The sequence below is a fragment of the Gossypium hirsutum genome, chromosome D12 (assembly GCF_007990345.1).
Source record: "Gossypium hirsutum isolate 1008001.06 chromosome D12, Gossypium_hirsutum_v2.1, whole genome shotgun sequence".
NCBI classification, from domain to species: domain Eukaryota; kingdom Viridiplantae; phylum Streptophyta; class Magnoliopsida; order Malvales; family Malvaceae; genus Gossypium; species Gossypium hirsutum.
Genome location: NC_053448.1, coordinates 61,881,220 through 61,898,070, shown reverse-complemented (window position 1 = coordinate 61,898,070; position 16,851 = coordinate 61,881,220). Strand labels below are relative to the sequence as shown.

The following is a 16,851-nucleotide window of genomic DNA, read 5'->3' as shown; positions in this document are numbered from 1 at the left end:
AAGGCTCTTCATTGTCTTACTAGCAATACTTCATTATCTATAAAAGTTTCTTTTTTCCAAATAGACTTTAGGCGCAACTTTAGATTAAGGATGAAGTTTGGGTCGGATTTATGTATAACATCAATATCATACGTAATTGTCCAAGCCTAATTTAAACCATAAATCTTAAACGTTGTCTAAACTTAATTATATTTGTTAACTATATTTATAAATAGTTAATTTAAATCCATTTAACTTCACATATATATTACTTTTCCAAACATAATATTTTTATTTAATATTTTTCAATTATAGAATCTTTTACTATCATTATATATTGTTATAAATACTTTTTTTTTATCTAGTGAGCAAAGAATGAAATAATTTGAAATGACTTAACGATATCATGTCAAATGATAATTTCTTTTACAATTAATCATTTGAAGAAATGGTACAGTGATTTTACGAATGTCAATAATGAATGATCATAAAGGAGAGATAACGGCATGTAGAGAAGATGATGATTGGGGAAAAGTGGAGGTGGTAATGGGGTCGCCCTATTATCGCCTAGAGTGATTAAAGCTATTGCTCATGGACTTTATGGGTGATGTATAACCTAATTGGTAGAAGGGTGGCATGTACTGAAGCACAAGATGTCTCCAAGGTTGTTTATTTTATGGAAGATGGTTGATTTGAATTTGTCCATGGCCCAACGGCCTGCCCGAAATATGGGAGGGTTCGGATAAAATATAGGCCCGAAATATGGACTTGAGCAAAAAAACGAGGCCCGTTTAAAAAATAGGCCGGGCTCGGGCTCAACCTTTTTGGCCCGGGTCCGGCCCGACCCGACCCGACCCGGCCCGAATATAATAAATATATTTTTTTATTTTTATTTTTCAATTTTAAAATACTTTAAAAATATTTTTTTTATTTTTAAAATATTTTTTTGTGTTTATTAAAAATTGGGCCGGGCCGGACCGGACCGGACCGGACCGGGCTTACTCTTTTTTTCTCGGGCCGGGCCTGGGCAAAATTCCAAGCCCTAGGCCGGTCCGGGCCCGGGCCTAAGAGTCAGGCCAAAAATTTTTCCGGGCCCGGCCCAAACCCGGCCCGGCCCGGCCCATGGACAGGTCTAGTTCCAGCAAAGCCCAATTATGACCGTAGAAATCGACCACTACCATCAAAAGGTTATTACAATAAATTAATATTTACCAAAAGACTGAAAAAGAAATATTAAATTCACGTTCAATGAATCAAATAGTTGTACTTACGTCGTTTCACTTGAAACTTATGGCCCCACATGGGACACACCCAAGCTTTTGTCCGAATACAGCAAATATCCAATATATCGGTCTTTAATAAAAGGCAATTTTTGTATTTTTAAAATATTTTTAATTCATTTGAATTTTTAAATGGCTTAATTTGTTCTGAGTCCCTAGTTTCTTCGTATTCTTAAATTTTAATCCTCTATTTTAATTCTCAGCATTTAGTCCCTCAACTATCAACTTTATTTCTAACATGTGTTTACTCTGATACGATTTTATCCTGCTTGTAGGATACTTTTAATTATTATCGATAATAGGAGTTTGAGACATGTTTCAGTCAAAGTACCTATATTCTTTATATATTTGAAATTTAAACAGATGTGGAGTGATAAAAGGACATTACTCAAGTTTCTAGTTAAAAGGATCTCTTATTCAATCTCTAAGCAGGTCTTACTTTGTACTTTATAAAAAATAGATTAAGATATGCTCCAAATCTTTATACTCTTCGTATATTTAAAATTTAATCGTTATACTTTGATTTTCAAGAATTTAATTCTTATATTTTTACATATCAAAATTCAAATTTAATTTTTAACGTCGTTAAAATTTTACCATTAAATCACTTGAATGACATTTTGAAAAAAAAAATCACTTACTAGCCTTTAACACAAAAAAAATGTTGTAATGAAATGATTTTAAGAGAAACATTTTAATAGTATTAATAATTGGACTTGCATTTTAATAGTATTAATAATTGGACTTGCATTTTTAAATCCAAAAAGTAAAGGGACTAAATTTCTTAAAATAAAAGTAGAGAGACTAAATCTTAAATATATAAAAAAGTATAGAAACGAGATAGATATTTTAACCTAATAATAAAGGGACTAAATTTCAAAACCCAAAGAGTAGAAGGGGTGTGGGTCAGGATTAAACCTTTTTAAAATTAAGTGATTCATGTGATGGTGATCTTAATAAATTTGTCAACTTATCTTCTAAAGAAGAATCCGATTCAAGATTGGCGACGGCCACGCTCCTATTCTATACGTTTCTGCTTTCTTCTTCGTCTTCCAAGTTTCAAATACAGGGACAAGAAAACCAGTACCGGCTTTAGCGGCCATTGTTTTGCTCCTTCAAATTCAATCTCTGTAATTCTCAAAAAAGAAAAAAGAAAAATGGCTGGGAATTTAACTACAGGTTCTTCTCTCTCTCTCTCTCCTTTTTTTTCTTGATTCTTTTTCATTTTTTAAAATCTTTTTGATATTTCATTTTCTTGAGATTCAAAAATATTCATCTTTGAGCTTAACTTTGCATGTTGTGTCATTTCTGGGTTTTGAGTTGGTTTTCTGCATAAAGATTACAATTTTTTTTATTAATTGTAATGTGCTAAACTGCTAATTAAATTTACTAACTTCAGTCTTAATAGAAACATGTTTTAGAATTGGCTTTCAAAAATGATAATAATCTATTTGGTTATAGAATTCAAGTTCAATCTCTAGCTTAAGAAACTAGATCATTCTCGTACCATGTTTCAAATCATTTGGTTCCTTGCTGTTTGTAGTGTTTTGAAATAATAAATATTTTTTCTTTCATGTTCAAGAGTTTTTTTTTTTTTGCTTTATTTGTCATCTGTTATGAACATGTAATCTTATAATTCTTGCTTTACGAGTTTGGGTTTCCTTCACTTCTAATGAAATTGTTTGATCTGATGGTGTTTGATTGTTTTTCTAAGTGATTTGAATCCTGTTTGGTCTGGAAAATTTTGGTTTTTTATTTTTATACTTACATGTTGGTTAAATTACATGCTATGTTTTAACACTAATTGTGTGCTGGATCTGTGTTAGATTACCTTTTAAATATAGATGAATTGCGAATTTGAATGCGAAATTATTCGATTTGTTTCGAAAAATCATTGATTTTGTAACTCGAAATGGACTAGGCAATGTCTGAACAAATTGGCTTAGGGCTAGGAGTTGTCACTTTGAGCAACATGTTAGAAAAACATCTATGATACCGATAAAACTACGAATTGTAGGTGGTGGCGAAGATCTTCTCGGTGATATGAACAGGAAGTCCGCAAATATGGATTCACTAGTTGTTTGCTTTGGTGAATTTTTGATCGACTTTGTACCAACAGTCGGAGGGGTCTCTTTGGCCGAAGCACCTATTTTCAAGAAGGCTCCCGGTGGTGCTCCGGCTAATGTGGCTGTTTGTGTATCTAGATTAGGAGGATCATCGGCTTTCATAGGCAAGGTAAATTCAGAACATCTAGCTTTTACTCTGTACCAGTTACTAGAATAATTCGCTGGAATCATATGATGTTTATTCGTTGAAATCGAATTGCTTTAATCTTTGTGTTCGGAACTAACTTAGGATACCGTAGAATGATATGAATAAGAAGTCTCTTTGTAGTTCCATTACTCGCTTTTTGTTTCAAATTGCAATCTCGTGCTTTTTATTTGGATCATGAGAATATCAATGTACATGATGCCTTGCAATTTGATACCAGGTAGGGGATGATGAATTTGGGCATATGTTAGCTAACATTTTAAAAGAAAACTACGTGGACAATACCGGCATGCGATTTGATCAAAGTGCAAGAACGGCATTGGCATTTGTTACGCTCAGAGCTGATGGTGAACGGGAATTCTTGTTTTTCCGTCATCCAAGTGCTGATATGCGTCTTCATGAATCAGAGCTCGATATAAACCTCATTAACAAGGTTTTTTGTTTTTTCCGCATTTCTCATTTTTGTTCTGGTTAATCAAAAGAGTGGTTAGATTTTTTCTGATCTCTGTATAATATTTTCATTACAGGCGAAGATATTTCATTATGGTTCGATTAGTTTGATTGAAGAACCATGCAGGTCAGCTCAACTTGCAGCAATGACCATCGCCAAGAAATCTGGCAGTATCCTCTCTTATGATCCGAATTTAAGATTGCCACTGTGGCCATCGGCAGAAGCTGCTCGGGAAGGCATAATGAGCATATGGGAACAAGCAGACCTTATCAAGGTACAAATTCGAATACGAGACTCATAAAATGGGGTCTTGCTACTTCCATTCATTTGCAGCTAATCCATGAAAAATGCAGGTAAGCGAGGACGAGATTACATTCTTAACCGAAGGCTGTGACCCTTATGATGATAATGTGGTGATGAACAAGCTTTTTCATCCTAATCTTAAGCTTTTGATCGTAACCGAGGGGTCAGCTGGTTGTAGATATTACACCAAGGTAAGCGCTCGAGCTTGTCTAATTATTAAGTTTACTACATGGAAATAAACAATCGACCTATATATACAGGCTTTCAAGGGAAGGGTTCCGGGGATTAAAGTTAAAGCTGTTGACACTACGGGTGCTGGTGATGCTTTCGTTGGCGGCTTACTAAGCAGCCTAGCTTCCGATTTAAATCTATTTCAGGTACCCTTAGTCCTTACATAACTCGTTGTTCTAATCTGTAATATAATAGTTTAACATGTAAATGAAACTTTTATCTTTTCCGACAGGACGAGAAGGGATTAAGAGAAGCCTTGGCATTTGCAAATGCTTGCGGAGCGTTGACGGTAACGGGGAGAGGGGCAATTCCGGCACTTCCGACAAAACAGGCAGTTGTTGATGCCTTGACCAAATATAATGCATCATAGAATGAAAGGAGATCCTGATTGGTATACTTTGTTGGCCATTAAAGCTGTTTTAGTTCAAATTTTTTACACTGATTTCAAGCCAATTTTGGGTTACTCAAAAAGTGTTGTAGAAGATTGATGTAACAATAAAACAAGTGACTATTTTTTACCATATTAAATTCGTTTTTTTAAATGGAATCTAAAAAATTAACATGTTCTCTTCCAATTTTTAATTTTTTTACTACATTTATTATATATATCTTTTACTAAAACATCTAATTACTCTTCAAAAATATCAAATAATTAAATTATTATTCATAAAGTATTCACGAATAATTTATTTATTTTCTTTTTTAATTGTAAAATTAAAAAAAATTCAAACTCTTAACTTCCAAACCTAAAAATATATTTAAATACGCATCAATTAAGTTTTTGACTAATTATTATGGATCAAGTTTTTTAAATATTTTTCTTAAAAAACAGTATAATTTTTTATGAAGTTATTAAATTATTTTTATTTAAAATAAATCAATTATCATTATTCAATGATTTAAGTAGAAAAGAAATCCACTATTAAAATATATGAGTAGCTAAATAAAGAAAAAAAAATTTCTCTTTTATAATTAAAATTAAAATTAATATATTTAACATACAATTGCATGAAAATAATTAAAAATAAATAAAAAACACAATTATATGCATAGCATTCTATTAAATATAAAATTATTATATTTAATATATACTTATATTAATAAAAGAAAAAATATTTAATAAATTGCTAATAAATTTTTAGATTTCACAAAAAGGGTGAAAGATATAATAAAATATTAAAAATATATAATAAAAATAAAAATATATGTCAATTTTTAAAGCAATTTATACGATAAAAAGAATATACTACAATGTATCAAATATCAACACTAAAATTTAAAGCTAAAATTTTATCGAAAAGGAAAGTATGAAAATAATAATATTAATAATAAAATTATTATTATTAAAAAACGCGGGTAACGCTCGCTATCGGGAACGAGGATAGCGGCGATTAACTATAAGCCCTCACGTGTTTCCTTTTGCTGTCAATTGAAGAAAACGAAACCCAAAAAGATTTTTAAAAAGTTAAAATGAAAAAAACTCAATGCTTCAAGAAATGAAAGAAGTCCACTTCTTTTGTGTAAAATCAGATCAGATAAATTAGAAGACTGTTTTGCATTTCGATTTCCAGTTCCGATCTCAATTTCCAACAAAAGAGAAAATAATAGGAAGAAGAAAATATGACCTCGAATCCAACACTTTTGCCCGAGATCGGACCCGATGGACTCGCTAGGGAACCTTCTGTCATTGCCTACACTGAGAAGGTCAGTTTACTTTTCTTCTTTTTTCTCTTTTATGAGTTTAGTTTGATTGCTTTGACGAAAATGTGATGCCGAATTTGTGTTTATATATGTGGCGGCAGATAATCGAGGAGGAGCGGCTTCAACTCACGAAGTATGTTCATGTTGTTAATTACTTCTAAGGCTTTTTTTTTTAGATACGTGCATTATTTCGTCTTTTGTTTTTAACTTTAACTCACCTGAGTTGATTCTGTTTCAATGCTGGAATTTAGTTCTGTTGTAATGAGGAAAGCCTTCTTCTAATCTGTGGGCCTTTGTAGAAGAAAAGAGGAGAAATCGATAGCGTTGAAGAATTAGCTTTAAGCCTTACACTGTAATTCAGATCGAAAGAGACAGGATGTGATTAGGGCCATCGCATGAAATTTTCGTTAGAGTTTGATACTGCTTGAAACGGGATTTGAACCTTAAATCTCAAATGATTTTGATGTTTGTTGCTCTAGTTAAGTTCTTACCATTTGATTCCGGAATCTATTCTATTTGAGCTTGGTGATGGACTCTGACATTTTTATTTTTTTTCCTTTGAGTTCCATGAGTTGCTTTTACTAAATATTAAAAACTTCAGTTCGTTGTTTACTAGCTCAATTAATCAAGCCAAAAATGTAGTTTTTTTTCTCATTTCAATTTGGTTGTTAAAATTTTGTTTGGATTTAAGAATTAATTTTCCTGTGTGTAGCACTCGTACAAAAGGTTGAGAGAGGTATACGCCTTGTATAGTTATTATTTCTCGTCTTTTTAATGTTCTTTGAGTTTGTTTCTCATGATTGCATTTGTTGGTGGGATCTTGTCTAATCTCATATGCATGCTTTCAGATATATAGCCGAAAATTATTCTAAAATTCATGATATTGAAAGAGAACTAGCAAATCTTACAATGGAGATGAAACTCACTGCTGGGCCGAAAAAAGCAGGTTTGCTTGAACTTGCCATTGTATGGGATATTTCTTCATTTATGTATATTTTTCTGTTCCGGACTTACTCCTCCATTGTATAATGTGTGGTGCATATCTTCAGCCCTCGAACATATGAGAAAGAAAATTGAAATGTCAACTGAGAGAATACGCATTGCCAAGGAGAAGGAAGAACAAGCACGGAAGGTTTGCCAAATTCTCTCTCTGTCAAGTATATTTGAGCTTGAATCATGGCCTTTATATCTCTTATTTTCTTAACCGAAGTACCGTCCTCATTATTTCCTTACACTTTTGCTTGCTTTGAACGGACAATAATACTAGGTTGATTAGAGCCTGATGGACCAAAATATAAATGGAAATGTTCAAATGGCAGTGTATCTATGTAAAATAATTTTATCTGAAGAGAGGAAATTTGCAGCTACAGCACATTAGTCTTCCTGCATGAAGTTGCAGATTGAGATTGATTCTGGTTGTATTTCAATTAACTAAGGCCGAAACTGGACTGTGAGAGGCTATTGAATCGTTTTTCATATTAAAAAAAAAAATCTATTTTATTGGAAAGTAAATTGCCTCCTATCTTAAATTTGATAGCTGTTTTTTTTCCCTTTATATGCATTTCAGGCTTGGGAATCAGCATCAAAGGCTCTGCATGATGAGGAAGCAATTAAGCAGAGGCTATGTGAGGACTTGAACAATCTGGTATACTTCTTTGCTATAGATGGACAAGCAGGCATTAATCAGCTGTGTTATAACGTGATGCTTTTCGTTAGTAGGTTCAAGAAAGCAGTAACTCTCAATTTGCTCGGCTTGAGGAGTTGAAAAGGCGATTGGAAGCTCTGAACCCAAGTAAAAAATCCACTTTTTCTGATCATGTAAGCTTTCTTTCTATTTCTCCTAGTATCCAATACTCAAACGGTCTTCTATTGGAGAAGATAACTGTTTTACAATGGTCACTAGAATAGACATGTTAGCTGATGTAAAATTGTGCACTTTTAGTGTAATTTGTTCTTGTGATTTTCTATTGCTATCCATTTTTTGCAGTAAATGCCACTGCCATAAACTGGATTGATAATAAGGTGTCTTGTTAAAACAAAAAATACATTCATGTCTGTTGTACATGTCTACAAACTCTTAAGAACTGTTCCAGATGATCTAGTTTAGGCCTTGCTGATCATTTGTGAATGTTTGGCTCCCGCTAGGTAGTTGTTCTTTAATCAATTCAAACTGCTCACCCATGATAAAAAGGCGAAGAGGAAGAAATATTAACTAGCTGATCTTTCTGAGTTTATGTTTACTCTAATATGATAAACTATGGAAATTGGTTCAAGAAGCCAAACTAAAATGCCAGAGTGCTTAACTGAAGGGCTCATTCTGTTGAAACACTTTTTGTATATCATTAATATTGTCAGGCTTGTGAATGTTGTCATAAGCACTGGTGGTATATGCATGTAAATCAGTGATAAAAAAGAAGGGATAAGATCAGCCGGTTCAGCAGGGAATTGTCAGGTTCAGCAGCTCAACATCATACTTATAATGGGGAAATTGGACTGGAAAGAACCTGTACAATACCTGGAATCAGTAAAGGGAAAAATCAGGCATGACAATTTCGTTAAATATCTTTGGGCTTTTTAACCAAATTGGACCGGTTTTTTCACCCAAATCTATCATCTTTAACTCCCACTTAATTACCTTCCCAAGTTATGCCAGTCTTGTCTGAAGAGAAGTTTCCTGGTGTTGTCTGGAGATGATCCGGGTTGAGATGGTTTTCCATTACTCCTATCTTCCTACTAATGTGGAATTCATTCCTTCTCTTTTTGGGCATTGAAGAATCTAAAATGGTTTTGAAAATGGGAAGTTAAGTAATTGTCTGCTTCTACATGTTGAAAAAACTTCTACTTGTTAACTAATGTGGAATTCATTCCCACTCTTTTTTGGTGGTGTGGTGCGTTTGACTTGGTTTTCAGGGGGGCAAGTGAGGAAAACAGTGGTCTAGCGTTTGATTGATGAGTTGAGCATGCATTACAAATTTACTTTTTATCATGAAAAATTAATTATTGAAAGTAACATTTTATAAAAAAAATCAAAATTACTTGTATGATTCTTTTAAAAATGTTACAGTCGAATCAGCATGTTCAACTAGTTGAACCAAAAATTGGAGATTTGATCAATTTGATCTCTTCTTTGGTTCTTTATTCACTGCCTTAAATAATAGAAAGATTGTTGAAAGTTTGACTTGGATCATGTTTAGGACATGAAAGCAATTGGATTGACACAACATGCTGCAACCATAGGCGTGTCCTCAGTTCCAAAAACAACAGAATCGGGCTCTACTGTTTCCACAACGGTACCTCATCAAGGCAATGGTGGGAATGTTCAAGTTATGAATGGGCAGAATCAACTTGCTACTAATGATGGAGAAGTAAAAGGAAAGAAGAAAAACACTTTTCAAGGAAGAGGAAAGGGGATTGGTGCAGTGCCCAAGAGTCGAGGATCTGCAGCACCTGGTTGGACAGGAGCTGGGTTTGATGTGGATGCTAGAACTTAAAAGCATTTTTCTGGATTTTCTCTTTTCTTTGCTGAAGGATCAAGGCAACAATCAGTGTTTTCTCATGTTGTGGGGTATCACCAGTCTTTCTTCCCCTTTGTTTTTTTGATCTTTACCTTGTATTCTTTCAATTGCTTATAGCTTGTTGACATGAATGTGGCATTTGACTTTATGTCATTAGTATTGTCTTCAAGTAGGAAATTATTTAGAAACAGATATAGAATAAGAAACTCATATCTTTAAAAAAATAATAGAAAAGGAAACCTCTTGTGTGAACTCTCTGCCATGAGATGATACTACTGTGGGGGTTTTTGGTAAATGTTTAACCTCTGGCTTTGCAAAAAACTAATTAGGGCTAATCAAAGTGAGCAGAGATTCCTATTATTTGCTAGTGAGAATATAAGAAAGAAGGAAGAATCATTTTTCATCTATTAGTGTCAAACTTGTAAGTAATATATGCCAATACTTGTGGTTTTCCTTGTTCGTATCTCGAGACATTCTACACCATGCTCTTAACAGTCTGTTAAATCATTTATGTACTGCTCTTATTATTTACTTAGGTGTCATGTAGTTTAGGCATTACTCAACTCTTTTCAAGGTACCAATTGATAAAATTGTTTGGAAACGTACAGTTAAGCCCCACTTCTGCTCGAGGTTCTTTGATTGGCCTCCATTAGATATTGAAATCTACCAGGCATAGCATCATTGTGTCTGCAGCTGCATTAGATGATTGCAATTACATATGTTCGTACCGCATGAGCCTTGATTTATACATTCATCCTTTTCATGCCGTCATGTTATACGAACCCGCATCTCATTTCTCTACTTCTTGTGGCAATTTTACATGACCGAGAATTTTTAAGCACCTACTGTTTAAAAATTCAAAATTTGAATGCTCTGGTTCACATGTAATCATGTTGTCGACCGAATGAATTTTTGAAAGTGTGCTAATGATGATAGCAGTAAAATGTTGGTATGCTGCAGTTTCCTTTCATCAATAATTTGGAGAATTTTTATTAGGAAAAATTCTTTCCTTGAATTCTTTCTGCTGATGTTTTATGAGAATTATGTCCCTATGCATTAGGTTTGGTTTATGGGGCCAGGGATGGTAAATGTTTTGATGCTTTGATCCTTCAACATAAGTTTTAGAAAATAATTTCATAACATGGACTGGCATGATCTTGTGAAACATGAACTAATATGCTGTACACTAATAGTTGTTGTGACGAGTCATCTAAGCCGAATTTTGATTGACACTAGGTTCTGGGTTAACATCAGAATATTTTAAAAACTAGTCTTAAAGAACAAGAACATGTTGAAGTCTTAGTAGTATCTTTGGATGCAGGCTATTCTGATTTTGCGATTAAAATCTTTCACTTAAATAGACCTTTGTAGGTATCAGATGAGAGTTATGAGACGTACTAATAAGGTTGTTGAATATATTTATGATATAAAATGGATCTAAACTGATTGAAAGACTGTAGCTAGTGATTTCACTGTGAGGACTCTGCTCAAAGTGGGTAGGTTTGGAAAATCAATGGCCAATTTATTCATCGAAAGACTTGAGAAGAAGAGTAGGAGAACAATGGTGGTACATTGGTACATAGACTTTAGAACTGTATTGGTAATTTTTTGGAAAGTGGGTGTGGGTCAACCCTGCTGTCTGAAGTATCACTTTTGCCATTTATTATTATTTGTCTCTTGGAAGCATCTTCTACCATTGAGAATTTGCTATATTCCACGGGAAGCGGCACTTTTAACTGTAAGTAACAGTGTTTTTCATTTCCTTTTCTTTACCCTCTTGCTATTTGCTGGTTTTATTTATTTATTTATTATTACTCTTTTCTGAAATGGAAAATGGCTGTTTTTTCTTCTGCCCTTTTCTGTGCTCTTCCATTTCAGTGAAAGCATAATAAACTCACTTGCAGAACTCTCTTCTGGTGTTTTGATACGTTAAAATCAAAGATATCAAAGAAGATCTCAATCACCATGATGAGATCATTGTATTAGATCACTGAGACTGACCAAATCATTTAGAATAGTGACGAGGTTTAATTATAGAGAGAGGAGCGATATTCAAAATTCTTTTTGAGGCAAATTCACCTTATTAAAATACGTTTTCATATATTTACTTTTTTATTATTTATTTTTTATAAGAAAATTTCATATTTTAGCCATCTTTAGACAAGACAATTCAAGTGATCATTGCATATGAATATGTTAACAACTTAGTATTACGAAACTGACATTGTTGCTTTCTTATAATAATGATGTTTATTTTAGGTGTTATACATATTATACCTTGTTTAAAGGAAGGTAAATTTCATGTTCACCTTTAGACAACACAATTCAAGTGATCATTACATATGAATATGTTACAAAACTGACATTGTTGCTTTTTCTTAATAATGATGATGTTATTTTAGGTGTTATATATTATAACTTGTTTAAAGGAAGGTAAATAATCTCTTTTTTTTTTATTAGGATTTGTTTCAAAAGTAATGCTCATGATCACAATAAGCGGTTGGTCTAGACTGATAATGATTTGTGTGAATTTCAAATCCATTAGCTGTCGGAGTGGTAACTGGGTTGAATCGGTTAAAATTTAATAATATAATTGATTTAGTTTTTAGAATATTGTTTGAGAGAAGTAATGTGAGTTAGATAAAGCTCTAATCTAACCCTGGGTATGTCAAGCAGGATAGAAAAAGGGAAATGGTAAAGGGATAATAATAATAATAATAATAACAACCATAACCTGAGACCATACGGTCATGGCTATCACAATCCATAGACAAGTTCACATTACACCTGCAGATCCCCACCATAGGAAATAAAATATAAAAACCCACCTCGTATTTAAAACTACAAAGTGAGGAATCACATTGTAAATCGAGCTTGAGAGAGTGAGAGCTATTTGTAAATGTGTCCAACAGATGGGTGTGAAATTAAGAGGGTGCGTCATCAATACCTTTCCAACATTTTTATACCCTCCCCAGTCCCCACTGACTTCAGTCCCCACTCCCCACTACTTTTTTTATCTTTTTACCAATTCCATTTCCCAATAAAAACAGAAAAAAGACGACCACACTCACCCTAGTCTACCCCCTTTTTCATATCTATGGAAATTTGGATATATATAATTGATAAAATATTGGACAAATTACATTCAAGGTCATTAAATTCTTAGTAAATTTACTTTTTGGTTATTCAACTTTAAAATGTTACAAAATGGCCACTTAATTATTTAAAAGTTTTTATTTAAGTTATTGGGCTATTTTTAAGTTTGGTTAACGAGTTCTAAGTGTCAATTCGGCAATCGGTATGGTGGATAAGTCTAAGTTGATCTAATGGTTAGTTCAGAGATTGAAGAAAAAATTGTTTGGATTTTGGTTAGCAAATTCATGATATTTTATGAAAAAAATTATAAAAGAGAAAGGGAATAAGAGCTTTCAATTGGTGCAAACAAAAAAAGTCATACAACATAGATTTTAATAGCCTCATTGCTTAAATAAAAACTTTTGAATAATTTAATGACTATTTTATAATTTTTTAAAGTTGAGTGACTAAAATATAAATTTACTAAAATTTAGTGATCTTGGGTGTAATTTACCGTAAGATGTTTCTTTATATTTAATTTTTATTTGGCAAATGATGTGGTCCATGTTAAAAGTTTTATCGTACTCAAATGCTACGGTTGAGTTTTTATTCTAACATTTTTTGAATTTAAGTTTTAGCGATTAAATATGTGATTTGTATTTATATTTATAAATTTTTAGAAAAAGAAAAATAACTTTTACTAATGTTATATAATTAATTTGTATTGAGCGTATTTAGATTATAAACTAAAATTTAAATTTTATTTCGAATTTTAAAATATTTTAATTGAATTTTTAAAATTAGAATATTAATAAAAGTTATTTTTTAGTTTAACCATTAGTTTATATATTAAATACTAGCTTAAAGTTTATGTAATACATGTGAATCGAATTGCGAATACCTATCGAATAATTTGGATACAATATGTTAATAAAATAAATAGTATTTTTCTAAAATTTATTAACGCATACCTTTTATTTAATATGTATGGGATAAGTATTATTTGATTTACATGATTTAAAATATTTAAATTGAAAATTTAATCCTAAGAATAATGATAATATAAAAATTCAATTGAACTATTTCGAAGTTTTATGGACTAATTTAAAGTCATGTAAGAATTTGGAGATGTTTGTGTGGAGTTATCCGTATTGCCACGCGCCCACAAACCATATTTTTGTTGTACTTTCTAAAAAGTCCCTGAAATTATTAAAAAAAATGTGGGCTGCTTGCTACTGATTTATTTAGTATGCTTCATGGATCCACTTTTCTCGCTCCTTCTTCACCATCTTATAGTAACCCTTTTTTCTCATCATCATCAACTTTCAAACTAACAAACCTCTTTTGCACTTTTCTCCTCTCTCTCTCTCTCTCTCTCCCTCTCATTTCTATCCATTTACTAAATCCCCATTTTCCTTTTGATCGGAAATGGGAAGAGATTGGCCGTATTGGGCTACCGGAGCTAAAACATCCACCAAAAGACCACCACCAGCGAAAGCTGAAACCACCACCACTCCCACTGGTTGTATAAGTGCTGTCTTCCAGTTCTTTGATTTCCATCATTTCCAGTTCCCTTTAAACCATCAAACAAATAGTGGCAGCAATAGCAGTAGCAGTTGTGGTTGTTTTAAACAACCCCATTCTTTTATTTCTCCCCATAGTAACTTCGTCCCCACTGCACTTAAAGGTTCTTTCTTTCATACGCTCTTCTCTCTCTCTCTCTCCCCCTCTTTTTGCAGTACATTATCGAGTTCCAATGCAAATGCAGGTACTGAAGCACCAAGGAATAGTTTAGAATCAGAAGATGAAAGTTCAACTTCAGTTTCAGCTTCAGTTTCAGCATCTTTAACAACATCAACCAGTAAAGAAGATGAAAGTTTAAATATCCCTGTAAGTTTGCTAACTAGTCCTTTGTTTTTGTTTTTTTCAAAGGTGAGTGATGATGATGATTTTTTTTATTTATTTATGAAAATCTAGATGGGAATTCAAATTAAAACAAGTGGGGACATAAGGTCAAAAGTTGGAGCTTCAAATAATGACACATTTTCAGAGATTAGCGGCTCACCAGGGACCAAGACACCTACTTTAGTTGCTAGGCTAATGGGTCTTGACCTTTTACCTGAAACTCATTCACCATCTTTTTCACAACCTAAGTCTTCTTCTTCACATTTAAAGGGTCGTAGGAGATCAGTAGACGGTGGTGATTTTAGGGGTACTCGGTCGTTACCGGAAACTCCGAGGTTATCGTCTGCTAGGAGGTCGGATGTGGACTATCACCATCGGTTTTCGCTTCAGATTAATAAAGAGAACATGAGTACGACCGAAGAGGTAATGGTTACTCGGTTCTCGAAAAGGAGCGAAGACGAGAATAAGAGTCCGGGTCATTATGCTCGGCAGATAATGAAACAGGTTAAAGAAAGTGTGGGAAGAAAAGTTGGGATGGATATTACTAATACTGTTCGGAACAGGGAACAAGCTAGAGAAGAGCTTGTTAATCAATTCAAGTACAAGAAGATTTCAAAGGCGATGAGTAAACTAGCCGAGGACTCGACCAGTAATGGCAATGGCAAGCACTCGACGACACCTTCCTGTTCGCCGAGGCTTAGGTTCTTGGAACCTAAAACCAAAGATCAAAACCCTCAACCTCCAAAACCATCAGAGATTAGTATACAGCCACAGCCGATCAGGGTTTTACAAAAGCCCAAGTTGCCGACAGTTGCAGAGGAACAAGATGACCAACAGACACAGAGAAGCACAAGCAAATGCAAGAAAGTGACAAAGCTGAAAAAGCCACAACGAACATCGGACATAATCCGAAACAAGCAAGAAGAGCCCTTCGTTCGTCCTTCAACAGCCAACAGAGCTAACATTCCAGACAAGAAATGTAAGAAAACACCATTATCAAATGATCTCCTCAACATTACAGTCTCTTCCCTTTTTCCAGTAAAAAAAGACCCGTCACCTCCAGCTACTAAAATCCCTCAAAAACAGGTATATTCAAAATCAAATCATCACTTCTTTCAATTTTCTTTTTAACTTTATCATCATTAGCTTATTGTTTTTGGATTCGTTATACAGGTCTTAGATGCTACAAGACCAAAACGTAGTAATAGCTCACAGTTATCTAGTTGTTCGAGCCAAACGTACAACAACAAACAAGAAGCGACGTACCTACACAGTTCCCCACACGACAACATCGGCGACAGATGTAACAATGTTACTACTACCACCACCGGTGAAGAAGCAGAATATCATGAGTACATTGCAAGAATACTAAGACGTACTGGGTTAGATAAACATACCCCACTGTCCTTAGCTTCTTGGTTTTCTCCTTCTCATCCTATTAACCCTTCCATTTTTTACTACCTCGAACATTTCACCACTAATAATAATAAAACCAGTCAACTGAACCTACGATGCAATAGAAAATTACTGTTCCATCTAGTCGATGAACTTTTGACTGAAATTTTAAACCCTTTCTTCAATATGAAACCTTGGGTTAAATTTGTTGGACGTGAACGTTTTAGTAATATGGTCGGGTCTCAGTTAATAAACACATTGTGTTCGAAGATTGGTCGGTTTCCTCGATCTGATTGTCTTGTGCTTGAAGACATTGATGCATTGATCGACAAAGATTTGCCGGAGATGAAACTCCGGTGTGTGATGGCGTATGAAGAAGAAGGGGAAGGGATTGTGTCGGAGATCGGAAACAGCATATTAGAGGCGTTGGTACATGAAACGGCAGCAGATTTCGCATTTTGTTTTGCTGGTTTCAATTTTCAAAAGTCTCGTCTTTTAGAACTAAACGGTGCCGTTTAGTGTTTGAATGGTGGTGAATGAGAACATATCACATGGGTGATTCACGCGATGAGATGCTATTCGTTGGGGTCTTTGTAGGACTGTACACGTGGATAAGTATAACTGTTGGACCTTTTTTTATATATATATTTTGTATATATAAATTGTAATAATGTATTTTCCAAAATCTTTTAGGATTAAGTAGTAAAAAATTCGATATTATTTAAATAAGATTTTAAGTTTTAAA

The 16,851-nt window shown here is 33.6% G+C and overlaps 3 protein-coding genes across 4 annotated transcripts; all 3 read left to right on the top strand.

Moving 5' to 3' along the window:
• The first annotated feature begins 2,209 nt into the window (after positions 1-2,209).
• On the top strand, positions 2,210-5,090 carry LOC107947288 (probable fructokinase-7). Of its 2 annotated transcripts, none has more exons than XM_016881884.2 (7): positions 2,210-2,438; positions 3,277-3,494; positions 3,751-3,963; positions 4,058-4,255; positions 4,335-4,475; positions 4,545-4,661; positions 4,748-5,090. In XM_016881884.2, the coding sequence occupies exons 1-7, from the start codon at positions 2,417-2,419 to the stop codon at positions 4,883-4,885; spliced, it is 1,047 nt and encodes a 348-aa protein (XP_016737373.1). In that variant the 5' UTR covers positions 2,210-2,416; the 3' UTR covers positions 4,886-5,090. The 2 variants fall into 2 exon arrangements, with proteins under 2 accessions (XP_016737373.1, XP_016737372.1); XM_016881883.2 differs by having other exon boundaries at positions 2,240-2,438; positions 3,181-3,494.
• Positions 5,091-5,888: 798 nt separating this feature from the next.
• On the top strand, positions 5,889-9,983 carry LOC107947289 (uncharacterized). Its single transcript, XM_016881885.2, has 7 exons — positions 5,889-6,219; positions 6,318-6,349; positions 7,065-7,162; positions 7,266-7,348; positions 7,784-7,861; positions 7,936-8,034; positions 9,411-9,983. Exons 1-7 carry the CDS (start codon positions 6,136-6,138, stop codon positions 9,705-9,707), a joined length of 771 nt encoding a protein of 256 aa, XP_016737374.1. The 5' UTR covers positions 5,889-6,135; the 3' UTR covers positions 9,708-9,983.
• Positions 9,984-14,032: 4,049 nt separating this feature from the next.
• Positions 14,033-16,851, top strand: LOC107947287 (uncharacterized). The gene is made up of 4 exons (XM_016881882.2): positions 14,033-14,493; positions 14,575-14,696; positions 14,784-15,797; positions 15,885-16,851. The coding sequence occupies exons 1-4, from the start codon at positions 14,235-14,237 to the stop codon at positions 16,623-16,625; spliced, it is 2,136 nt and encodes a 711-aa protein (XP_016737371.1). The 5' UTR covers positions 14,033-14,234; the 3' UTR covers positions 16,626-16,851.